This window comes from Rhipicephalus sanguineus, chromosome 1 (genome assembly GCF_013339695.2).
Source record: "Rhipicephalus sanguineus isolate Rsan-2018 chromosome 1, BIME_Rsan_1.4, whole genome shotgun sequence".
Classification (NCBI taxonomy): domain Eukaryota; kingdom Metazoa; phylum Arthropoda; class Arachnida; order Ixodida; family Ixodidae; genus Rhipicephalus; species Rhipicephalus sanguineus.
Genome location: NC_051176.1, coordinates 251,051,960 through 251,077,800, shown reverse-complemented (window position 1 = coordinate 251,077,800; position 25,841 = coordinate 251,051,960). Strand labels below are relative to the sequence as shown.

The 25,841-nt window shown below is 46.5% G+C and overlaps 2 protein-coding genes across 6 annotated transcripts in view; one reads left to right on the top strand and one right to left on the bottom strand.

The window, feature by feature from the left end:
- Window positions 1-16,884, bottom strand: part of LOC119377596 (peptide methionine sulfoxide reductase) — a 22,723-nt gene extending 5,839 nt beyond the window's left edge. Inside the window, exons 1-2 of one of the 2 annotated variants that reach the window (XM_049411311.1) lie at window positions 16,746-16,871; window positions 4,765-4,860 (exon numbers count right to left, since the gene is read on the bottom strand). In XM_049411311.1, the coding sequence (XP_049267268.1) occupies window positions 4,765-4,860; window positions 16,746-16,829 (180 nt within the window). In that variant the 5' untranslated portion in view covers window positions 16,830-16,871. Of the gene's footprint in view, window positions 1-4,764; window positions 4,861-16,745 lie in introns of both variants that reach the window. The other variant, XM_037646983.2, reaches the window with a different exon arrangement.
- LOC119377617 (protein FAM210B, mitochondrial) lies at window positions 6,847-25,841 on the top strand. Of its 4 annotated transcripts, none has more exons than XM_037647010.2 (4): window positions 6,847-7,089; window positions 10,501-10,582; window positions 24,860-25,010; window positions 25,448-25,841. In XM_037647010.2, the coding sequence occupies exons 2-4, from the start codon at window positions 10,555-10,557 to the stop codon at window positions 25,659-25,661; spliced, it is 393 nt and encodes a 130-aa protein (XP_037502938.1). In that variant the 5' UTR covers window positions 6,847-7,089; window positions 10,501-10,554; the 3' UTR covers window positions 25,662-25,841. The 4 variants fall into 4 exon arrangements, with proteins under 4 accessions (XP_037502938.1, XP_037502944.1, XP_037502934.1 ...); XM_037647016.2 differs by lacking the exon at window positions 6,847-7,089 and adding an exon at window positions 7,275-7,393; XM_037647006.2 differs by lacking the exon at window positions 6,847-7,089 and adding an exon at window positions 8,549-8,587.

Genomic DNA, 25,841 nt, shown 5'->3' with positions numbered 1-25,841 from the left:
GCCAATGGCGCCAAAATACGATAAATACACTTTGAAATCCGTGACGTCACGCGGCGAGGTTACGGCGCGAAATTTAAAAATGAAACTTTGAACTTTATTTTCTCCTCTATTAATAAACCTATGATGGCGAAATTAACGACATTAGACTTCTCAGAGCACAATTTATCGATCTAAACCAATTCATTGTTCCTCTTTAGTGTTCCTTTAATTTTTCTGCTAGTCTGTTAACGTGATATGTGCTGTATATGAGTTGTTGGATTTACGTCATGGCTTCTGTGAATTGCAGTGTGTACTGCTATCTTGGCGCGTGTGTGTGTGTGTGTGTGTGTGTGTGTGTGTGTGTGTGTGTGTGTGTGTGTGTGTGTGTGTGTGTGTGTGTGTGTGTGTGTGTGTGTGTGTGTGTGTGTGTGTGTGTGTGTGTGTGTCTTTTAAGACAATATTATTTCAGATTCAGACAATAAGCAGCTAAAGTTACATTGAAAAGACGAATAACAAAAACCCGTTAACTTTCTGCTATCACATTGAGGGCAGTTGTTCGTATGCGAAAGCTGTAGGGCGTCGCAATATATAGCATGCCCATTTTTTAGAAATAAAAACTTGGATGACGCTTGAGCTTCGCCTTCAACAGTAGAACGCGATAGCGTAATCGGGCCCCGTGCGCATCGCCTTCAGCCATGCTAAAAGAAAGGGACTAATATTTTATTCAGGAACGTTTGTGCGCGTAACATCGGCCGTGTCAAACTAACCCTAGAATGTCTAATGGATGTGCAGTTGCTAAGTGCCCACTACGCCATAATTATTTTGCAAATTGGCGAAGTACTCAGCACTCGTCCCTAAAGGGGTATTCAGACGGGGGAGAAATGCTCGGGGGGTAAAGGCGGAGCCTAGTGACGTCAACTCGCGAGGAGAAGTCGCCACAAATGCCCCCCACTCACACGGACGGGGCGAACGGAGGGGGAGACCAGTGTTACCAGACTACTCCTGTGGCTTGTACCGCCCGTATCACCAGCTGCTGACGACGATGACCCCAGCTACAGATGACCCCAACTGCAGACTGGACACCCACTGCCGCTCTCTGCAGGAGCAAGTGCAACAATGTGGCCAAACAAGAGCCAGAAATTCCGCCACATCCCCCACCGCCGGGGGATTGTTTGTCCTTTCGGGGAAAACGTCCCCGTCTCCTCCGAGGAGGCGCGGGGGGGTCACGCCCACTCGCTAATCCGTGACGTCGTGGTCACGTGATCCGCAACCCCCCCGTCTCCCCCGAGCATTCCTCCCCCGTCTGAATACCCCTTAAGGGACCACGCGCACCTGCTCCGCTGCACACTATGTAACGGGTGGGCAGCTTTAAACCCCCCACTCGCAACGCAATTCACGTGTTTCGACACCTGGTGCGATTTGATGATTTTGCCACGAAAAAAAAATTAATGTTTGCACGCAAAGTTTGGCACAGCGAAGATCGGGCCTGTCGCCGCTCGTGATGCGCGGCTTCCTCCTCAGGAGTACGCACTTTCTCAGAACGCCCCATGACTCTCTAGGTCGCATGCTCTGCTAGCGTGCCTGGATAGCCTAGTGCTTAGGACGCTCGCCTTCGGATCGCGGGTAGGCGGGTTCGAATCTCGCTTCGTGAAGAATTTTTCTCTTTCTTTCTATCTTTTTTTTTTCTCTCTCTCTACTTCTTTCCCTCTCTTTCGTTGATGTTCTCGCTGTGTCTCTTTCTTTTTCTTTCTGCATTTATTTCTCTCTATTTCGCTCTTTCTCATTCTTTCTGTGCTATACGGTTTACGTTCTCAGAAGACTGTAGGATTAGGCGCGTTGGTACAACATGATTATGCGTGCAAATCAGCGCAACCGGCAGGAGGGGACAGAAGAGAGGACACAGAGCGCTCTGTGTCCTCTCTTCTGTCTCCTCCTGCCGGTTGCGCTGATTTGCACTCGCAATCTTTACTCTCTCCCCTTCTCTTTTCCACCTCATGCGCACTTCCCTTTCCAACCCCCTTGCTACACTACACTATACAAGGCCACGCCGTAGCGGTGAGTAGTGCGATTTGCTCAAATTCTGTGGCATGTATACCTGTTTATAATTATAGTTTTGCGGCAGGGCCGACGTTACGGCCGGCTTAAACAGCTTCGCTGCTAATATTACATGCGTTAAGGAGACTCCGCCCACTACATGACATTCTTATAGCACTTCTTTTTGCGCAGCAGTTTGAAGCACTGGCGCTGCTCCGAGGTAGAGCACCTGCATGCCGCACAGAAGCCTTGGGTTCGATTCTCACTCGAACCGAAGATCTTTTATTATTTATTTGTTTGCATCCATCTCGAATTTTCGCTCGCCGGACAACGCTGATTTTTCGCTCACAGCCAACGACGCCGACACCGGAATTTCTGCGAAACGAGCTCTCTAACGCGATGGCGTTAAAAAAAATTGTATCTAATTTGAGATATTCATGATCCAACTTAAATTGGGATACCTTAAACGAGCGCGCCGGGCGCACAGGAAAGGCGGCCGCTCTGTTACGTCAGACCGGAAGTTCCCGCGACGAGAAAGTGTCGAAATTTGAATGGAGGAACGCCGCAGCAGAATCTTGTCAAGAAGAGCGGCAAGGCGTCTGAAATACACGAGTGAACCGCTCATCCAATGCGTGTGATATGCGGTGCTTATCGGTTTCTTTCTTAAACTATAATAAGAAGGCGCAAAAACACTCTTCGGCCTCATGCACCATCTGCAAGTATAAGCAGCTTTAGTGTCCCGCTGTATACGCAGTGAAAGAAAAGGTGGAATTGCGCACAGCGCGAAAAAGTTAAGCACGAAACATCTCACGCAAAGGTAAAGCGATCCGCTGATTCAAGTGCCTTTTCCAGCCTCTTTTCACAACGCGCCTTCAGTCAAACTTCGTCACTTCTTCGTCACGGGAAGTTCTCGTCTTGCGTAACAAAGCAACCGCTTTTCCTGCGCGCCCGGCGCACTCGCTTTATATATCGCCATTTAAATTGGATGATGCATGTCTCAAATTATGCACGATTTTCATGATCTCTAAAATATAGGCACGCCATATATTGTGAATCCCTCGAACTTTCCCATATGAATAACTACCAAAATGATCAACAAGTTCTTGGCAATCAGTCATTTCAATGTAGCTTTAGTAGCGGCAACGTATTGCCGCCTCGACGTAATAATTATTGCGGAGGATGAAGATGCGGTCACTGACCAAGTCAAGGTGAAAACACAGATACATTTCGGAACCCGTACGGGTTCCTTGAGTGTGATCAAGGGACCCATACGGGTCCCGAAACGTCCCTGTGTTTTCACCTTGACTTGATCAGTGACCGCATCTTCATCCTCACCATGTTACCTGACCAGACGAACCTTTCGTCGAACTCTCGACTAAATAATTCTCGGGGTTTAACGTCCCAAAATCACGATATGATTATGAGAGACGCCGTAGTGGAGGGCTCCGGAAATTTCGACCACATGGGGTTCTTTAACGTGTATAAAGTACACGGGCCTCAAGCATTTTCGCCTCCATCGAAAATGCGGCCGCCGCGGCCGGGATTCGATCCCGCGACCTGCGGGTCAGCAGTCGAGCACCATAGCCACTACTGCCGCCTAGACGTAAAGTTCGTCTGTGAAGGCGACTGTCAGCATTTTTGCAAAAAGTGTGCAAAAAAAAAAAAAAAGATTGTCCACTACCGAATACAATCAAGGTTGAAAAGCTTGTCAAGCTGCTGGTAAGACGGCTTTTTGCTTCAGTGGCATTTCGTTTCAGTTTGTAAGAATTTAGTGTGAAATACAAAAAAAAAGTCAATTGCAGTTAGTTTCTAGGTGATTTTAGAGCTCAAATTAAGCAACAGAAGTGCATGACGATAATGGTGGTTATTGTTCATACCTTGGCCACTGTAGCAGGCGATCAAGCGGAAAATGCGGATCTGGCTAAATAAATGTTCTCAAAGTGACCGAGGCGAGGTATCCGCTGCCGAATGTCATCGATCCTGCAGGTAGCTCACTATATAGTGCCAAAGCTAGTGCTCTCATACTCGTTTAACTGCCAGAACTGCGAAGGTTGTCATCTGGATTGCTGTGAATAAGCTCCGAAACCTTGAAGGAACTTGACACCTGAACAGTCGGTACAACTAAAGCCCCTGAAGGTACAACTACATAGAAACGAACGTTCAGTTTCGCCGCTCCCTTTACCACGTCGCTGTGTCGTGCCCAGGAGTCAAGTCCCTCCCAGGAGACTCGGTAGATCGCGTCACATCCAACACTGGTAAAAGGCGTCGTCATATAACACTTCTTGTCGCTGTCGTTGGCCTCGCACGCATTATATACTCGCGCAGTCGGTCAGCCTTTGCAAGCAAACTCTCCGCGATGCCACTCCTTTGCTTTTGTTTTTTTTTTCCCCTATACGTGACACCTATAAAAGAGAGCGTACGTTCCTGCACTAACGGGCGCTGTTGGGCCGATACTTGTTTTACTTCAGTCGTGTTGCGCAATCGATGCAGTGAGCTAGCAATGATCCGTCCTAATTTTTATTTCGTCCATATTCGCACCGGTAGCGGATCACGTGACCTCTGACGCATGGGGCGTGCGGGTTGCATGCGCATGCGCCGCCGCACACAGAACTGCACGCATTTAGGAACGACGGCGCGAACGGGCCTCGAATCTGAGTTCAATCGCTATCCCCATCAAGAGAGCGAGAGCGAGAAATACGCAGGAAGTTACGGCACTGAGAAGTCCAATGTATGCTTGCCAGTATTACTTACTGCCCCTGAGCCGCTCCCCATTCTGGGGAACCATATGAGTCGCCGATCAGGTCGCTTGCTGCATCCGTGACAAGGCGTCGTAATTTTACCTGCGTACTAAAACGCAATTTTAATTTTTTGTGTGAACACTCGGAGTTATGCTTGTGCCCGGCATAATAATTACTTCAAAAAATTCCATTACAATATTTACTATATATGTTTCATTGTTACATATGTTTACTTTTTTATTACTTTGGCGTTATGCGGCTTCCGAAGGATCTGCGCTAAAACTTTACATAATTTACCTCGAAAATTATACGCACGATTTCGACACAGTAGAAACGTGGGTGAACATGATTTTCGTGAAGAGTAGCGCATACAGGCCGAACACGGACAGACGAAGAACAAAGGATGACGCAAGCGCCTTGTGTCGCCATTTGTCCTTCCGTCGGTGTTCGAAGAACAGAGTGAGACAAACACCAGCACGGACAAGAACTGACAATGTTTGGAGCCATATGGACGGTAGCTATAACGACAAGTCACTACTTTACTATAACGTTGCTACAACGACATTATAAGCACACGTTACCGCAACCATTTGGGCCGAGGACGTTGCGTATACCTAAACATTTGCTCAAACTTCTGGGCAAAGCTTGGAACCCACAGGCATGCGCATTGATAAAAGGTGGTCTTGTATAACTCGCCGTTGGCCTAGTGTGTTATGCATATTTGAAAGAAAAAGGCTGCGCGAAAAAAGAAAAGTTAACAAGGAAAGGTACGGGACAAGCGCATTGGTCTTGTGTTTTTTTAATTTTTTTGCATCTTTTTTTATAACTACCGTGAGTATACGAACGCCAGTGAGACAAGTTTAATTAAATGTCACAAAAGACTTCCAACACTTGCAAGTTTCTTTATGTTTTTTTTTTTTTTTTCCTTTTTCATCGGCGGGACGTTATGGCATACGGTCACTCTATCGTGAACATACATGCTGTTAGTCAAAGTCCTATTCCACGGTGAACACCGACATCAGAATATGTGCGCGCGCGCTGCTGGTTAACGAAAAAGCAGTGCCCATGGTTCAAGCTTGCAAGCAAAGCAACCGGCTTATAGTATACAATACGCCCCGCCACGGTGGTATAGTGGTTATGGCGCTCGACTGCTGACCCGAAGGTCGCGGGATCGAATCCCGGCCGCGGCAGCTGCATTTTCGATGGAGGCGAAAAGGTTTGGGGCCCGTGTACTTTAGGTGCACGTTAAAGAACCCCAGGTGGTCGAAATTTCCGGAGCCCTCCACTACGGCGTCCCTCATAATCATATCGTGGTTTTGGGACGTTAAACCCCAGATATTATTATTGCAGTATACAATACCCCACACGCCGTGTCAGGCAAAATGATTCACCTCGGAATTTTCAAGCTGTATAAAAAGGATGCGCATATGTGACAAGCATACTTTGGATGTTCGACGAATAAACAAGCCGAGATTATTTGCGCCCTCTCTAGCCATCCGACCGATTGCTGACGTTTGAGTTTCATTGGGAAAAATCAGAGGAGGATGATTCAGATGACTATTGCCATGCGAGAGAAAATGCGATGTCACGCAGCTGAACTTTTGTTTCGCACGAAATTACCATAATAATTATTGTTGGTTGGGGTTTTACGTCCCAAAAGCACGATATGAGTATGAGACGTCGTAGTGGAGGGCTTCGGAAATTTCGACCACCTGAGGTTCTTTAAGGAGCACCTAAATCTAAGCACGCGGACGAAATTACCATACAATCTATAGCGCGAAAATTATCTTTATTTATACGCATATGTTACATCGTTTGTTGGGGAACAGCAGTACAACTATAGAAGGTGCTTTGAGACCTTTTGAAAGTACGCTGCATAGTTTTAAAAAACGCGCGGTAGTGATGCAACAAATAATTGTCTTGCTCCGGATTCATATTTAAAGTATGTTATCGGTATACGTCACCACTCGTAACGACCCGGAGGGACATTGTTTCGGCGGAGTGCGAGAGAAGTACGCCAGAACAGCTGCGGTGTACACTCTGCCGCTGACGCTTGAGCATATAGCTCGGTCGCGCGACTCTATAGTATCTTCCTGTGGGCCGTCTGTTATATTATCGGTGCAAGTGGAGATCGCGCTGAGCGGTGGAGGGCGCGCGATTAGATTGTTCCGACCTGCAACCTCGGCTCTTTTGTTCGCCGTGCATGCGAACGGCGTGGGACCGCGCGCGTGCTGAGCGCCAAACAAAACCGTCAAGAAGCTGACATCGACCGAGCTGGCTGGCGCGCTCTTCGCACAAACAGCTGCATGCAGACGGCTCGAGAGCAGAAGGTCGGAAGGTGCGTACACATGCAGCTCTGTCATCTCGCGCACAGCCATCTGGCTCCGTAGGCGGTGTGCGAACGATACGCGCCTCCCAGGCTTAGTCCACGTTGCACACAACTATGACAGCGGTCGCTTCACCTACATTTGTGGCAGTAACCGAATGACATAAAAGTCGTCGATAAGAATGTTAACACGCAATGTGCATAATGCACAGGAAGAGCGCAGGATCGCGGCGGCTTTGATTTCGTGTGTTATCGAGCTGAAGCAAGCAACGTATGAGGGATGACGCGCGTCTATAGAATTGTATAGACGTCAAAAGTGAGCTTCTACTTATCTTATGCATGCTACAACTTGGGTCAACTAAGCGGAGCACTCATGTGTGTGCGCCCATTTGGCTTTGACCGAGCTAGAATATAGACAAATGTATATTTTTGGACTATATTTTTGCTGTTGTTGCTGTCTGCTCTTTTTTTTCTTTTTCTTTTCCCGGGGGCACGTAATTTTTCGTGAAGCCTGCATATCCCGTTAGACGACAAAGTTAACCGTACACGCGTATATTATAGCAGGAGCTTCATATTATGCTTAAAGGCATTGAGTGTGGCAGTTATGCCGAAATATAATTTCAATTTTACGTGGTTTTTAAGAAAGGCGTTCAGCACGTAATTAAATGCAAGAGAAGCTAGCCAGCATGGCGCGGCCGCCGTGGGCCACTCGAAACCTCTTGCAAACTGCTAGCTGTACGGTCACGAGGCATTATTTTGCTGTGCACAGGAGCTCGAGTCGCGCCTCGCCTCAGCGTTCGCATATCTATGAAGGCGAACAAACTCCTCCCAGATAGCGGAAGGCCCGCGCGCTTCGAGCTGTGACGTCATGCGGAAATACGGTATTATGCACGTGCGATGCCAGTAGGATGGTATTCGCTAATTCGTGATTCATTTCGTAACTCGGTAGCACGGCCACTAGGAAACTTCCAGGTCGAACTTATTTTGGTGTCAGAAGAACGTCATTTAATCATTTAATTGCCAATAGAAATAACAATAATTTATGGGGTTTCACGTGCCAAAACCACGATATAATTATGAGGCATGTCGTAGTTGGGGCCTCCGGATTAATTCTGACCACCTGGGGTCCTCTGACGTGCGCCCAAATCTAAGTAGACGGGTGTCCGTGCATCGCGCCCCCATCGAAACGCGGCCGCCGTGGCCGGAAATCGAACCCGCGTCCTCGAGCTTAGCAGTGCGACAACTTCTAAGCTACCACAACAGTTCGTTAGTTAATCGCTCTCTGAATAAATGTACATTAAAATTCTGAACGCTTTGAGAACAGATATTCGAATATGTTTTATTCAGGCCACGCGCAGACTCGCGCTACCACAATTCATACTTTGTCCTCGAATGTCATCAGAATGAATGTTGCAACCAGGGAAACTGCCATTAAGAATAGCGGTGTCATCAGAATTACAATTTCCAACAGACAAAATAATGTGGCATGAGGGAGCTCCGGAAGGCATCGGTGAGTATACCCGTAATAATAAAAACCACTGCTGGCTTATAGATACTTTCAAGAGGGCTGTTCTAGAATGCACAGAATTTTGCTCTGTGCGGCTCCGTATGGTCTGTGCGATTTCGAAAGCGTATATCTGTAGGGAGTTATCTTTTTTGATTGTTCGTTTTGTTTTTACTACGCCTAAACATCTCAGATTATCACGCTGCGGTATGCCGCTCACACATCCTGTATACATTCATCGCCTGTGTTTATCTTTTTTGCACAATCTTTTTCTCTTTTCTTGAAACTCGGAGGATTTTTCAAATATTCCGGAAAGGAGGACATCGATTTACATCGTATCGCTTGGTGAATGACAAAGCAGTGATTGCTGGAGCTCGGATAACACAATAACCCATTCCTCACCAAAGCATTACTGTTCTTCATAGCACCAAACGTTCGGCTCCGTTTAGATGAGACCATCCCCTACAAATTTTATGCACAACGTTACTTTAGTTTACTGTCATAACTCTGCGTGAAACGCTGCGCATTGCTCCACTGTTCTAAAACTAGCGCATTGAAAAAGAGCTACGTTAGCGAAAAGTGTACACGCAAGGCGGCAATTAAATCTGTAGCGGGACATCTGTTTTAATGTCTGTCAGCTGCAAGTCAAGTGGGAGTGGCACCCTCTGTCATCCGGCGTGCTTAGTCATGATGGCTGAAAGTGATATGTCATAGTTCGTTTTAAGTGAGTTTTCAAGTATCTAGCAACTATACTGTTACATGAAAAAAAAAATTGCTCGCGCATTATTAGGCTGATTTCTCCCATCCTGCGTTTGAAGCGTATGCGGCAGCCTACACGATTGCTGAACGGTGCTATAAAAACAACGTAACTTTTGCAAAACGCTGCCCACAGCAACAACTAATTTTTCATATTAGTTGTACACTATATAGGGAACGGCATGGCGCAATGGAGGGCGCTGTAATTAATTCTGACCGGTTAAAATTCTTCGCTGAGCGCACAGACGCTTGTGTGTGGCACTTCGTAGAGGATTGGTTAAAAAAAAAGACAGGGTCTATGCGAACTATCTGCACATAGAGATCGGCACAAATCAGAAGAAGCCAGCCGCGCAAGTGATGGTGATACTGCCGTGCAAGGAAGGCATTGCAATAAGCCCATATAGCTTTCTACAAATTGGGCTGATTGTTTAGTAATGCAACTGCTCGTTACACCATTGCGTTTGTCTAGCGGGCCTTGCCATAAATGTTCCATAACTGACCCGATTTTGTCAGCGTTGCGCAAGAGAAATGTTTGTGGACAAGGAGTTTACAGCGCAAAATCTAAATATCTTGGTGGGTTCTTGCATGGAACCTGGAATAGAACCGAAATAGTTATGTAGGAATCTTTCTTTCTTTCTTTCTTTCTTTCTTTCTTTCTTTCTTTCTTTCTTTCTTTCTTTCTTTCTTTCTTTCTTTCTTTCTTTCTTTCTTTCTTTCTTTCTTTCTTTCTTTCTTTCTTTCTTTCTTTGTCGTTGCACATGCTCAGTTTCGGAGACAAGCAGCGCGTTTCTTGCATGTAAGCTGGGAATGTATCATCGGGCCCGAAGAAGCCGTTTGAGAGAGAAAGAGAGAGAAAAGAAAGACAGAGAGATAAAACTTGCACCTATACGACGGTGGGCATGAAACAAATGAAGAAACAGACTCGTCCACATACCGTATAGTATCAGGCTGCATGTGCTGAAATAATCAGCTCAGAATAAACCCATTCTTTCATCTACCCCTCGGTGTATGCTTACTTAACAATATGAGTTCCGTAACATTTTATTTCGGTAACATCATTTGTCTGCTGTCCCTTTACCAACATCATTTTTATCTTTGCTACATGGCTCTGGCAAACTACATACTCAACGTCCATGCTTTTTTCATCTCCGTGTTTATTTCAGAGTCGACAATTCCCGGCATCGCCACTCGACGCAGTTTCCATCTTGGCGCCCTCCATGGGCTCCCATACAGAGTCGAGTTCAGGTAATAGGCAACCGAGAGACGAAACGAAAAAGACTTATACCATACGCATAAAAATTGACGCTCTTAGGAACTGGACTGACTTTGGCGAGATTCTCAAGACCATTGTTAATGAGGCATAGTATACATGCTGATAAAGAAAGGACGATGTTCTTTTTTTTTTTTTTGGGGGGGGGGGGGGGATTTGGCGTGCAACAAGAGGACAACGAAATTACTGTAGTGTTCAAAGAAAAGTAACTCGGGAAAAATTACATCACTATAACGGTCAAAGAGTGCACCAGTTTGGCGCACCGCAGTGAGTTTAACGTGCTGCTATATATTTTCGGCACATGTGAAAGGAAAATATATAGCGGACATAGTGCAGTGAACTGGCCAAGCCGGCGAAGTTAGTAACTGCTGTCAGATGAATTGCTGCAGCTGTCGCTATATGAAACATGTTCTAGTAACGTTGATATGAAAAGTAAACAAAAAATCACTACCTGTTTGAGCACTATACATAGGCTGCATCATGCGAGCGAGGGTTCTGTACCGTGTTGCCAAAGCCAATGTGATTTCAGTTATGACCGTCCGAATATACAAGTAGTGTTCATGCTATTCACGAAGTGGTTGTGAAAAACACGAACAAGATTTTTAAAGGGACCGACAACTGATTTTTCTCGACACAGTTTTTTACGGCGCGACAGGAAGCTCACCCTTCGTAGCGTTTGTAGCTGCAGTGGTTTATGCGAAAAGCACGTAGTTATTTTATAAGCAGTATTTTTCGATCTGAAAGGCTCCAAACACGCATGGAGGCTTGCTCCAGCAACTCTGAGAATTGATAGCGATGCCGCTAGCCCTTGTGAAAGCTGTCGTTGTTCTGCTTTCGCAGGAATTACTGCAACTATGCTTAACCACCTTTATTTTGAGCTTTCCAACCATTTTTGAAAATAGCAAGCTGTTACAATGAGATGTGTGGCTTTATACACCGTCCCGGTATTTGTACAGCGTTGTGTGCGCTTGCGCCCAAGGTTGCCTGCGCCTGTGTCATGGATGGCTTGTCCCGGCGTCGTTACTCTCTCGATACACGAGCCAAACCAAGTAATCGAAAAGGTAACTGTGCATATATGCACGGCCGCACCGAGTAGCAGCGCGCGTCATTTCTGAGACGAAGTGTAGGTCAAAACTATGTCGCTCCAAAATCTTAGTGACCAGGAAATTGCGTGCACGGTTGCATGAGCACGCTGAATAGTTGCTCAAGACGCGCTGACGAGCATGGGATCATTACGTCACGCGAAGGCAGCGCCACTTTAATGCACACTACTAACGCCGGCCTATATGTACATTATTATGGAGTAATACCTTTTAATATAAAGAAACGAGCAATATTTCAATACTAACAAAAAAAAAAATCGTCGACTGCGTACAGCAATCAACGGTCACGTGGCCGTCTTCATCGGATCATTCATGTTTTTGCCGCCAGAGGCGCCACAGGTCATTTTTCGCGACTTTCAATTAAGAAATAAAAATATAAATCCATCTCTCGCGAAAAAAACAGGGTTGGTTTGAGTCAGTGAGACGGATAATCTACATCAGTGGAGTCAACTCATTTCATATTCTGGGCAGTTGTCGGTCGCTTTAAATGCGATGCAAACGAATCTATCTATCTATCTATCTATCTATCTATCTATCTATCTATCTATCTATCTATCTATCTATCTATCTATCTATCTATCTATCTATCTATCTATCTATCTATCTATCTATCTATCTATCTATCTATCTATCTATCTATCTATCTATCTATCTATCTATCTATCTATCTATCTATCTATCTATCTATCTATCTATCTATCTATCTATCTATCTATCTTTAAAATATCATTGGAAGTGGAAGCCATGCGCTGTCTTTCCCAAAGTCACCTGTGGCGCATACCTGCATACCGCGGCCCACGGTACAAGGGTATGCGCCACAGGTGATTCACATTCTATATTAACGCAGTACAGCAAAAATAGATATTGTAAACTTTATAAGACACTGCGTGGTTTAAACAAGACAACGACATAACGTTTGTTATAGTTGGCGATTTTAATGTAGCACACAAACGCTTTGGGGGGATATTGCTCCTAGGGATATGTGCTCCTATGCCTCAACAAAGTATATATTCTAGGTGAAACTTAAGCGCAATGGACGGGACAAAAGACAGCGCTTCGACCTGTGTGCTCCTTCTTTTGTCCCGTCCATTGCGCTTAAGTTTCACCAAGTATGCTCCATCACCAACTGGCTCTCACCTCGAATCTGCTAAAATATATATTCTAGCGTTACTAATCCCAGCAAGGATACGCCAACGAACGCGCTTTCACTTAGTTTCGATAAAAGTGACGTCTATGCTGTAACGTGAGTGCCGGCGTTACGTAAATCTCTGAGATACCCTTTGGACGCCAAGGTAGCCAACGTTCCTGGTAAGCCCACGATATGCACACAACCACTAAAATTACATAAAGACATCGATCCACATCGTAAGACTTGGCTCAAAATACGGCATAAGCACCTACTCGCTGACCGCTTCGCATAAAATTGATTCCCCCAATGCGTGCGATGTGCCGAAATTTTTTTCAGCAGACTGCGCCGGGGGGATTTTTTGTTCTTGAACAGTTGCTTGACTCCACTTGTAAACTCGCCCTTACTGCGCAACCAGCAGGAAAGAAGAAGTTTACAAGTATGAACCAACTAGTCTGCAAAGAAGTTTTGCTGACTCCACTTGAACGCACTATTTCTCAAGCCACCTGGTCTACTGCGGTTTCTACCACTGTGTTGCCAAGTAAGACATTTACTGAACGGAAGTGTTCAACCGAAGCGTTCAGTTGGCACACACACAATCCTACATAAATGTTTGAGGCCCGTGTACTTAGATTAGGTGCACGTTAAAGAACCCCAGGTGGTCGAAATTTACTACGGCGTCCCTCATAATCATATCGTGGTTTTTGGACGTTAAACCCCAGAAAAAAAAAGAAAAAAAAAAACACTCCTACATGGGCCGATTTCGGTGCGTTCGATGACAACGATGGCCACGGTTTATTGGTGGAGCTTAACGCCCCCCCCCCCCCCCCCCCCCTAAAAAAAAAAAAAAAAACTCATGGTCTACATGGTGAAGGGCGTATACTATAGACGAAAAATGGTTGATTTCATGGCTGCATCTAGCACTTTACGTGGGACCTGACAGGGAGTGTAGTTGAGGGCTCCGGGTGAATTTTGAACACCTGGGACTGTTTAACGCGTGGCTCGGCCTGTGTTGCGATAAAAGCCTCAATAAAAGCCTCGGCAATGCATCGACCGCAATAGCCTCGACCGCAATAAAAGCCTCGGATGCCGTTGCTTTGTGCACTTTACACCACCTTCGGTGGTCAAAAATAAGCCAGATCCCTCAACTATAGACTATTTTACGAACGGGTTTCGGTACCACCATACTGGTTTTGCATCTTTAGCAACTAAACGAACAATGCTACTGTAGACGCATATACACATGAATACGGTTGGGTTGGTGCATTCGACGCTTCATGAACTTGTTAATTTCACGTCACGACATCAAAAAATAAGAAAACATTCGCTTAACAGCCCAAGATGGCGCCGCCCATGTGTCCTATGAAAAAGCGTCTATATGCAGCTTACCTTACATTTCTTCAGCTACGGGCTGCATTTTATTGCTTTACTGCGTGGAAGACATTTCCAAGGGCTATTTTGAAGGCTTTATAACGCATAAATCTTATTATCTTAATGAGAAAAGCCGTTTAAAGATGACAAACTGTAAGACACTTGCGCATGCGCGCAGAAGTGTCTACTAAATGTATGATCTGCCTATAAATGCAGGCATTTTTGGAAAATGCCGCATGACAGAAAGCAGAGGGCCGACTAAACAAAATCAGCGCTTTGAGAGAAAAAAGGAAAAAAGTGTGGCAAAGTTTCTAATTCCAAGCTTTCTTTCTTTCTTTCTTTCTTTCTTTCTTTCTTTCTTTCTTTCTTCTTTCTTTCTTTCTTTTGCTTCTCAAGATAACCACGAATAACGGTAGTCAAATCGTACGCACGAAGCTTGTACACCAACGGTTATTTGAGATATAAAGCATTGGGCCAACGCGGCATATAATGCCATTCTTTATTCGAGAGCGCGCGTTCCGCAAAGGAAACGACGCACTTTCGTGCGTCGTTTGCGTGCGCACGGCGAGCCGTCTTTCACGGCCGCGGGACTGATTAAAATGAGCCGTACTCGAAGCAGAACGTAAACAAGCCCCCGAACACATAAACAGATGCCTTCATCTGCACTCCCAACAAACATCTGCATCACTTCGGTAGTTTTCCTCGTTCCTGCTACGTATTAATACCAGATCTCGGCGTTGATCATCTTCGCTTTCTTGGTTCGCTGGCGTCCTGACGACTGCCACGCACCTAAGCGTGTACACGCCATTCAGTTAAAAAATATCATACAAGTATTGAGCGTGAGAGGCTGCACTGCGCGAGTTCCCGCTGACGTCATTCGCGATTGGGTATCGCGAAATGTGCACCAGACCGCGAAGCTTTTCGGAGCACGTAAATGGCGAAAGAAGTCACGGTCCGTCGCTGCTTCACCACTTTGGGCAATTTACATTTGCATACGCGGTGGTCGCACGGAGATGTGCGCACAACTTATAACCAACGACATGTTATAGCTATGGGGCGGACGACGAATATTTCTTTAAATTGCGAGTACCAGCTCTGGGTCGTCATTCGCGCGATTTACTTGACTACTGTTAAGCTTTACTGCTGATGTTTGTAAGATTCTTTTTTTTCAGTCAGAGAGTTAGGTGGTGGCCTCCAGCGCGGGATCGCTTGTGCAAGAGGAGGTAGTAAATCAACGTAAATAGCACCGAAAGTCGCATCGTCATTGAAAATATTTTAATAAAATAAAACATTGAGCATATAGCGAAGGAAAGAAGCGAAGCGAGCGAGGCCGTTTTTGAATCGTGAAACGCGCGTAACTCAGTTATACGGCACTGCTTTAAAAATCCTCGCAGCTACGTGTTTGTTGAAGACTCGTGCGCAACGGCAACATATACAGGCGAGTGCCAACGCAGTAACAGAATATGATTTGGCAGGATGTACACGCACACTGACATTCCCAGGGCGTGATAGTTTACAGCGCGGCTGTACGCCATCACGAATCGTGCCTGGAACCTCTGGCTAGCGTACGTTGACCTGGATTAAATATCACCGTAGCTCCGTTTTTTTTTCTTTTTTTTTAATGATTGACTCGAGAAAGATGTCAGATTGAAAGTAGCGAAACTGCAATCAATCGTGCCTGGGACGTAGGAAGCGTTTTAGTAGACTATAAAAATCGTTTTGTGAATAACGCTTCGCATGACGTGTCTGAAGAAGTGACCATGCAACGCGCGTTGTCACAGGAAGCTGAACCACGTATCCTCGCGTAGCCTTAAATTCTGCACGTCAGCCTTGCGCGGAGAGTAGAGTCGATATCCGGTACGCCTGCCTATCGTTTTATTAAAGCTATTTGACCCAGAAAAATATATAGATGAGAAATAGGGAGCCCGTTACAACACTGCGGTGGGCAGGACAGTCACAGTGCGGAACCAAGCAGGCGTTGACCCCTGCTTCTCAAACGATTCCGGTACCGCTGGAAACGCCCGTCGAACTGTGCGTTTTTGGATCCATATGCGTGCGCACGGGAGCTAGGGGGGGGGGGGGGAGGGGTCGCAAATTCGGCCCTATAGCGTTACTCAGTCGGGCCTGTCACCGTCATTGCCTAAGGAGCAGGGCTACGGCCACGCAGGTTTTTGACGATAATGGCGGCCGAATGCGCCCAATGTTGCATTCCAAGAACTGTTTATTTCCCATCTTTACTCCTGGAAAGCCAGGGACCGAAAGCAGGCCATGGTGAGAGGCACGTCATCGCTTCGTTTTCATTTTATGAAACCTTGCCCTCCTAAGGAGAAAACCTGCGCACGCCTATGTTCGGATCACGCAAAATGTCTGTATCCAAAAGGGTACATCCCTCTCTGGATAGCTTTTAAAAAGACAGACAGACTGTGATCATATACAAGTGGATGAGCCACGGCCCTATACTGAGCAGAAGACAGTGTCGTTCTGGCATGTAGGCTGTGTACCACGTGTTCAAGAGAACCACTTGGCAGGGCAACTCACGGTGGTGTTGAAGTTGATGATACGGTCGTACCACTTGCACGCGCTCATGTAGAGCTCCGTGACCAAGGCTGTCACCGGCGCCATGGGGTGGCGCACGCTCTTCCGGCAGGTTCTCCCGCGAAACTGCCGTCGCGCGCCGCCGCCGCCGCTCGCGATTCTGTCAGCCCTCGCGACTTGCTCGACCGCTTGTATATTGTGTTTCTTCGCACTGTATGCGTACAACATGCGCGAGCGCCACGACGTTTGACCTTGTCGCGAGCTCGTCAAGAAGATCCTCTGCGTTTACGTATTGGACCGATGCGGAATACGCGCCGGTGGATGTCATTATTACCGGTCCGGAAGACAACGACCACTGGCGGCCCTCATCTGCGACAAACTCATTCACAAACAGCACATTCTATGTTCATGGACAATCATTTCACACAGCAGTTTGCAGTCATGTACGCTCGCTGGTCAGTTAATTTTCCCCATTCACCGTAAATGAAGCTGATTTCTAACTAGCAATATAACTAGCAATATTCGTTCTGATTTGCCTAAGCGAGATACAATCTTTCGATCGTCATATATGACAATCGTACATGGAAACTTATATGGCCGACACCGCGAAAGAAGGGTGTTTTCTACCAGCCCAGTTTTATTTCTTTCTTCCTACTAATATTACTTTCTTGGCGTTCGTGTGCTTTCAAACTTCTTTTTTTTTTCGCCTTCTATATCGCCACAGCGGCTCAATGCATGGCTCAGTCGCTGTGGCGTTCTGTTGAACACGAGAACGCGGGTTCGACTACCGGCCACATTTCGATGCTGGTGGAATACAAAAGCGCTTGTGGTACTTTTAATTTGGTGCACATTAAAGAACTCTGTAGGCGCAGGCGGTTAAAAGTAATCTAATTTAAGCCCTCTAAATACGGTGTACTTCGCAATTTCAAGGCGTAATTTTTTTTTAATTCGTATAGCATTTCCTTAGGTATACCTTCCAGCCGTTTGGACCGACCAACCGAGTATTTAACCGCGGGTGCCGTTGCACGCGCACGCACGCACGCACACACACACACACACACACACACACACACACACACACACACACACACGCGCGCGCGCGCGCGCGCGCGCGCGCTACTGACATCAGCGCAGCGCATATGTACAACGCATACACATAAACGAAAATGTTTGAAATATTCCCACAGCGGGATTTGAACTCTGGGCCCCCCATTTTTGAAGCCCGATGTTCTAACCACTACGCCACAGGTTCTGCCTGTTCTTCATTGCCGCGCGTATTTGACATTTTAATGAAGTCCGCGGTAATAAGCGGGCTAACTGTATATGCATGTAAATTCTTAGAATAACAATGAGTCCATCCACCCCATCACAGCACAATGCTACAATAGCGATTCGTTATGAACCTCCTGAACAATTATAGAATCGACAGGACGCAAGCCCCCTTTCTCAAACAGGGTTTGATTTGGCACTGCATGTTACTTCAATCGATGACTGACAGCTTTTGCACAAGGTTTGATTGGAATGGACGCGGTTGTTTTGTGCAGACGACATAATTAAGAACCTTTCTTCCGCGGAACACAAACGTGACAATCCTTGTGCCGTGAAGTACTGTCCACATACGGCGAGAAGCGTACTTACTGTACGTATATATGACACGACACTTGCACTGTATATGTGTGTATAAGGCGGGTACTTACGGTGATTACGACGTTCGAGGCATTCTTCTTTTTCGCCTTACTATGGCGATATCATGTGCCGAGTTTGTTGTTTCCAAGTGGACTGTACAACCCACTACGGAGAACATGCAGAGAATTGGGCGGTGTATATATTACCTGTTTTTCACCGCAGAGCAGCTTTACATTATTTATTGTTCAGTGAAGGAAATTGTGACGGTTAGCTGCGTCATCCGTCCCTTCTGCGCTTGCGCTCTCTGCACCCGGCTTCGAAACAGTGACATACGCGCCTGCGCTCTTGTGTCGGACCTGTCCGTCATTGTTTTAATAGTTTTAAGCATGGAGGAAAATATATATAGACGTCAGACTCTGGAGTTTCCAAGATGTGTGGCGCCACCTGTCGGATAAGTATTGAGTAGTGCATAGACCGACTCTCTCGCACAGTTTGCTATGGGACCAGGTGCAACTAGCGAGTGCGAAACAACGATTGAGCTTAATATCGCGTGTGTTTGCGTATTTAGCACTCAGAACGAGAGCTGTGAATTGCTCTCCGCTAGTCGGACGCGCCACCGAGCCGTCGTGAAGTGCTTGTTGGATCACTCGCCTGAAAGACGGCGAAAACAGCAGCAGACGAGAGCCCTCCGCACGCTACGAAGAAACTCCGCAAAAGACGCACTGTTGCGTTGTGAATTGCCACGGACGTAAAAGACTGAATAACAACGTTCAGTTTTACCGATTTCCATAGTTGTCGTACGAAGAAGAAAGGCGAGAGCGCTGGATACGGGCCGTTGCGAGCGTGTTGGGTGAGCGAAGTACCCGCGTTCTCCATAGCCGGTGGCATGAATGTGTGGCTCTGCTGTTGTTTTGCGTAGCCCTGATGCAAAACCGTGGTAACCTTGACTATGAAGCTCAGCAGAGGCGCTCACTTCTGTGCTTGTCGTGTAACACGAAGTGAGCAGCTAGAGGCAGACTGGAGACGCGTGATACGCACACCGCGACGAGTTGGTCGTCACAACACAGCATCGCGGACGTATGTACGTTTTGAAGGCTCAGAGTTCTGGTTCTAACTAGCTGACACCACGTGCGTCATACAAGTAAATCGCAGAATGTTGGTCGTGACCCCATTCAGGTTTGTTTCGCCCGTGTCCTCCGCGGTTGCCGTAGCTATCTCGGAGGCCACGGTTTTGCCTTTGGTTGTACCCCGCGAAAGTGGACACGCACGTATCCCCATTTGCAGTACATACAAACGGAAGACGACCATCAAGAGACCATTTGAGGATGCGTAATAAAACATTCCAATGCACAGGAAGCGAGAGATGAATTAAGGGAGAATGCAACTGAAAAGGCGAAAATCGCCGAAGCCATACGCCCCTGATGAACCGAGTTTTGTACCACTGATCGTAAGATGCATAGCTAAGTAAATTGATCGTGTATGTAGGTACTTTATCGCTGTGGCATACGTATATACACGATTTTAACGCATTTAGGCTCTAGAGAACGGATGTCGGAAGGCTTGCCTCGAACTCGGTGTCGTGTGATGCTCGCTTGTACTTGCGAGTGGCAGCGCGCGGGAATAACTAAAACTTATTTTGCATTGTACTCGCAGTTCGCTTTGATCAGCTTCCTTTGTTTCTGAAGCGTGGATTGGCGGGAGAAGCTTTCCAGGTCCTTGATTTTCAGGAAACCGCGCCTCGACACCAACGAAAGAGGAGGGTTATATTGCGACCTATGCACATTCGCTTGCGGGCGGCTCTCTTTGCACTACCCAGTTAGTGCCAGGGCTACGATGAGGGCGCTGGTGGCGGTGTTTTTCGCAGCGCCGCCTGGGCAGAGTCTGACGTCTATAGGAGGGAGCACGCCTAGCGTCCATGAACCATCTTTCTCTGAAGCCGCTTGCTCCTCGCGTTCGTGTCACATTTCCCATGATGCTCCTGTTTCATTTCCTTTTTTGGTGGCCTCATGAACAAAAAACAAAAATTGACAAGCGCGCGCGCCTAGCGTCCCCAAGCCAACCTACTCTGACGCCGCTCCCCCCTCGTTCTCCATACGCTGGTCACAATTCCCAGCATGCTCCCGTTTCATTTTTTATGGCTGGGCTTAAAACATTTTCACTCGACGCTCCCTCCTAGTTGTTTTTTTTTTCTTTTTTTTCCCTACATGGTTTAAAGAACAGGGTTATGGCCGCGCAGGTTTCTGACGATAATGGCGACCGCAGGCCCCTGATGTTGCATTCCAAGAATTGTTTAATTACTTCCCATCTTCACTCCCGGAAAGCAAGGGCCCAAAAGCAGGCCATCGTGAGAAGCACGTCACCTCTTCATTTGCATTCTTGCATCCATTGTGAAGCATGTTTTCTTTTGGACTCGACCAACGGGAGGAGGGGAGGCTGCGATACCCCCCCCCCCCCCCCTTAATGAGGAAATCTGCGCAGGCCTATGGTCGTGGCAGGAATCGAGCCCGCGACATCAGCTCGGCAGTACAACAACCATACAGCCACCGGTCTACCGCGGCGAGTATCGCGTAGACCCTGTCCAACGAGCGCCTCTGCATTTCAGCGAAAATCTCCGCACCACAGAACAGACGTAGGTCTGCCATTTTGCCAGGGGAGGGTAGGGGATCGTGTATCATGGGAGGCGCAAAAAGCAAACCAGTCGTTGCATGCGATCAAAATTTCAAAGTTCATCTACGCATACATCATTACTTATACACCGTCTTCAGTTATACGAGAGTCCTTGTTATACGCATGGTTCATTCCATCGGTATACTATATATCTAGACGCCCACGATAAAATATCAGTCTGTTGCCTAATGTTTGTGGACCGGTTTGTAACTACTTATTTCCGTGGTTAGGCACAATAAGGTTCAGATGGATGTAGCGGTCGTCCTTACTAAAGCGATAGCCTTATACGTCTCACGAGAAGGGTCACGTGGGGAATAGCCGGCGGGTAGTACAAAAAAGCACGCACGCAAGCACGCGCACGCGCACGCGCGCGCGCGCGCGCGCGCACACACACACACACACACACACACACACACACACACACACACACACACACACACACACACACACACACACTCTCTCTCTCGGGCGTCTTTGCGGCGTCCGCGTGACTAGAAATATCAACAAGCGGCGTCCGCGTGAATGTCATGTAGTTTCTGCGAAAGCGTGAAACCGAGGCGATAAAGGAGAAGATAAGAAGACGATCCCCTGGCACAGCAGACGTCACGTGGAGAGCTTCCGCGGAGGCGTTCGCACGACTCGTCTTACTGATGTCTGTGGGAGCGAAAGCCACGCAAAAGCGAGTGAAAGCATGACGTGTATACTTGGCGATAAGTGAGCAGTAAGTTAATTAGTGAAAGTTATGGAACGTTAATTAGATAATGTTAAATTAGTGAGCGCTAATTAGCGAAATTTAATTATATTGATGACAATCAAAGCACATTAAGTTAGTAGTGAGTGAATTAGTGAAAGTTACATTATTATCCTTTAATTAGTTGTAGTTAATTAGTGAACGTTGGAGGTCGATGTAAAGTTCACGGTAATAGAGCCACACCGGGTGGCTTTAGCCATCGCGTCGTAAGGAACGGGCCTGTGAGTCTTCGTTGTTGTTATGCTCCAATAATGGCTCACGCCGACATTTAATATGGCGATTTACGAATTTAGCAACATAACTGTCTCTACTCAATGAAAGTTTTCCAACAGCTGCACAGTCCTTAATTGAGACAATGTTCTAACAAAAAGGCTCCCAAAGACAATATTTACATGATCACGACAATATGTACGTGATACGCGATCATTTTTAGATTTTTTTTCTTGGTGAATAGAAGCGACTGCATGATAAAAAAATTCAGGAGCCCTTCCCACACGCCCGTAGCCGGGGAGGGGAAGGGCTCCTCCAATGCGCGGTGTGCCACAGGTACAGATATCTACTCTACTCTTAGACTGCAGCTGAAAAGCGCAGGTGAAGATTGTGGAGACGGGTTTGCACAATGCTTACCCTACGAACGCGGTCAGGAAAACACACGACGTACGCTCCGTAGCGCACAAAGACGTTGCGGCCGGGTTCATCGACTCTCCGACACGGCGCAGAAAAGGTACCCGAGGCAGATCGTCAACAAACGTGGGTTGACAAGTGACAACCCAGGATGTGGCACAGTGCGACACTCACGCATTGCAAGACAAACAGCTGTGGTATCCGCGCAAGACCGATCGAATACTCGCCGAGCGCACGAACGATTCCTCGCTCGTGCGCTCGGCGGACTACATTCTGCATAACAATTATCATTTCTTACAAGCCCGCCAAGCGAGCCGCAGTGTCCGGGATCAGCCAACTTTAACAGTCTTCATAGTCGGAAGGGAGAACGTTTGAGCGTGTTGGTTGTTCATCGTTCATCAGCAATCATAGCGCAATAAAGAACACGGGACAAGGAATTGACCAGGACAAGCGCTCACTATCAACAAAAGTTTTTATTACAGAAATAGAGCATAGTCGGCGCGCCGACTTGGATGGGCCGATAGTAATTGCACTTCACTCGGCATGGACCATGCAGATTAATTATCACTGCCACAACGTCGATCTCAACAGCGTAACGCCATATATAGCTACATCTCAACGCGTGTAAAAATGAGGTGTAAAAAAATAAAAAATAGATAGGGTAGAACCAACACAGGCTGTTCTCTATGTTGAAGGTTTTTAAAAGACCAATGACAGTAAGGCTCGTGCCGTCTTCGTACACGAACTCTACGTCGAGGCAGAAATACTTTGCCGCAGGTAAAGTGACACCCGAAGTGATTCATTAAGAAAAGCTCGTTAATTATATTTTTAATTATTGGCTTTGGGGCAGTTGTTTACATGGAAAAGTCGTAGGGCGTCACATTTATGGCATACCTATTTTTTAGAAATCGCAAATGCTACATGTAATTTGAGATATTCATCATCGAATTTTAATGACGATATCGAAACCATTGCAACGTTTATAGAACTTGTTCTAGAAATGTTGATAGAACTAGTTCTAGAAACGTTGATCGAAACTGACCGCGCCCGGTGCGCAGGATACGCAGCCGCTCTGTTACGTAAGGCAACTACCCGAGACAAGGAAGTGACGAAATTTTAATCAAGGCGCGTCGAAGCAGAATCACGAAAAACGGCACGTCGTCGGAAATACACAAGTAGACCACTTATTCTCTACGTGCGATGTGTGGCGTGTATCTGTTGTTTTTTTTTGTTTTTTTTCCCACGCCAAATTCTTTTGCCTGTCTGCAAGAAGACGCGCCGCAGTGGCTGCCCCTGGGTTTCATGATGCGCAGAGAAAGATAAGGTGGATATCACAGTTTTCTTGCGAACGGCGTCAAAGGGATAAGCACAAAACATCACTCGCAAAGCTATATATAACGTGATCCGTTGGTGTAAGTGAAATGACTTGCCGGTTTTCACAAGAAGGTACTGCCGCGACGCGACGCGCCTGATACATGCTTTCGAATATAATTTTATTTATTTCCATGCAGGTGGGAAACTGTTTGCACAGTTGCAAAGTTACATGCACGAATGAAGCCGCAAGGCACACAAGCTCGCAAAAAAGAGAAACAAAACGTATCAGTGTATCTAGAACCAGTGGATTTATAGCACATAATTTTATATTTATATTTTTGGAGTGAAGAACAGAACGCTTCTACAACGTTTAGTAAAATTTGACAGTGCCAGCGAAGAGCGGACTTAGCCCATAAATCAATGAATAAAAAAATTCACTTGTAAATCAGGCGCGAAGCGTAGTCTCCTAAATATTATGCGTGAAGTCACGCTGACAAATACGCGACAGAATGCCCACACATATACCTTTCCGTCATAAATGTGACGCAAAAAAACCAAAAAAAAAACCGAAACTCTCGAGTACAACGGAGCCCATGCAACGGAGCGCTTCCTAGGCCTAACTGCAATGCGGTTTAATATCATTATCTAACTTGCCATTAGCTTAAATTTTTTTTACAGAATAACGATGAAAACATAGTTTTTTTTTAATTTATTAACGATCTCAAGCCATGAAGTTTCTGGTTACCCTCTACTTCGGTGGCTAGTATTCGGGGGCGATCCAATGTAATCCAACGCAAGGAAAGCCACAAGCGCGCGATGATAATGTTATGTTTGCGACGGCCGCTAGTTCGCAAATAGGTTTGATATGCTGTCTCTGACGTTTTGTGTACAACCACGAGTGTTGACAGCTTTCTTTCGAACTCTACGCACAAGCTGTCCTTTCAGTGCTCTTAAACACACATCACCGGGTGTGAATCGTGTCGGAAAACCTCTGTTATTACGCGCACCGGCGCCGTTCTACAGCGCCCTGTCGGCACTGCACAGGTGTCCCACTCGTAAGTTGTAAGACTCGCTCGCAGTTTTTGAAGCATTAAAACTCTTATTCATCGTCACTTCACCGTACTTTTCTTTGCAGTGTCTCAAGGTGATGCTGGCAATACGCCTCCTCCGGTGTCGAGAAAAGAGAAGTGGAAACATGCAATCAAGGAGTACGGTAGCGCAATGGTGGCGTTTCACGTCGTGCTGTCAGTCACATCCTTCGGCATCTGTTACCTGCTTGTTTCGAGGTAATGTACCGTTGGTAGTACACTTTAGTGACGTAGCCTGGGATTTTTCCGGAAGGCTTTTTGGAAAGGGAAAAGAGGGGTTGTTTGCAGTACTAGCTGAACTCTTAGCACCCCTTAGCAGTGTCATACAAATAGGGAGAAGTCATCAGGAGCTCCAGTAACGTTCACAGTGCGAGTGCTTATTTAAAAGTTCGCATTGCAGGGTGCGTTGCCATAGCAACAACGTCTGCCGATGGTTGCAGCTGCTGTGTAAAGAAGTATCCGTAGGTATTTTCGAAATAAATCAATTCTACCAAAAGTGTGCGACCTTGACGTGCGAAAAAAAAAATTCTCTTATAATTGAGTTTCTAGTTATCACACAAGAATGCTCATGTCGCTACATTGCAGTTGTTCTAGCTCTGGCATACCTAATAATGTTGGTACTCTATCCTTTTCAGTGGTGTAGACATGACAACAGTTGCAGAGAAGCTTGGTTTCAGCATGGACTCCCAGTGGGTGAATTCGAAAGTGGCTGGTGGAAGTGGTACACTAGTACTTGCATATGCTGTGCACAAACTGTTTACCCCCGTGCGCATGGGCATTACTTTATCGACAACACCGATGCTTGTGCGATGGCTGCGGCGCAATGGTGTTTGGGGATTCAGGTACTGAGTGGCCATTAGTGGTTACTTCCACAATTACTGTGAAACTCCCCCATCTGCCTCGACGTAACGTTTATAACTGAATGGCAGTGAAGGGCCATGTCTTAATTTACGGGCGCAGATATTTGTAGGTTTACGATGTTCTTGTTAAACAGCTGTGCTTAGTTGAATAAAATGTGATTTGAATTAC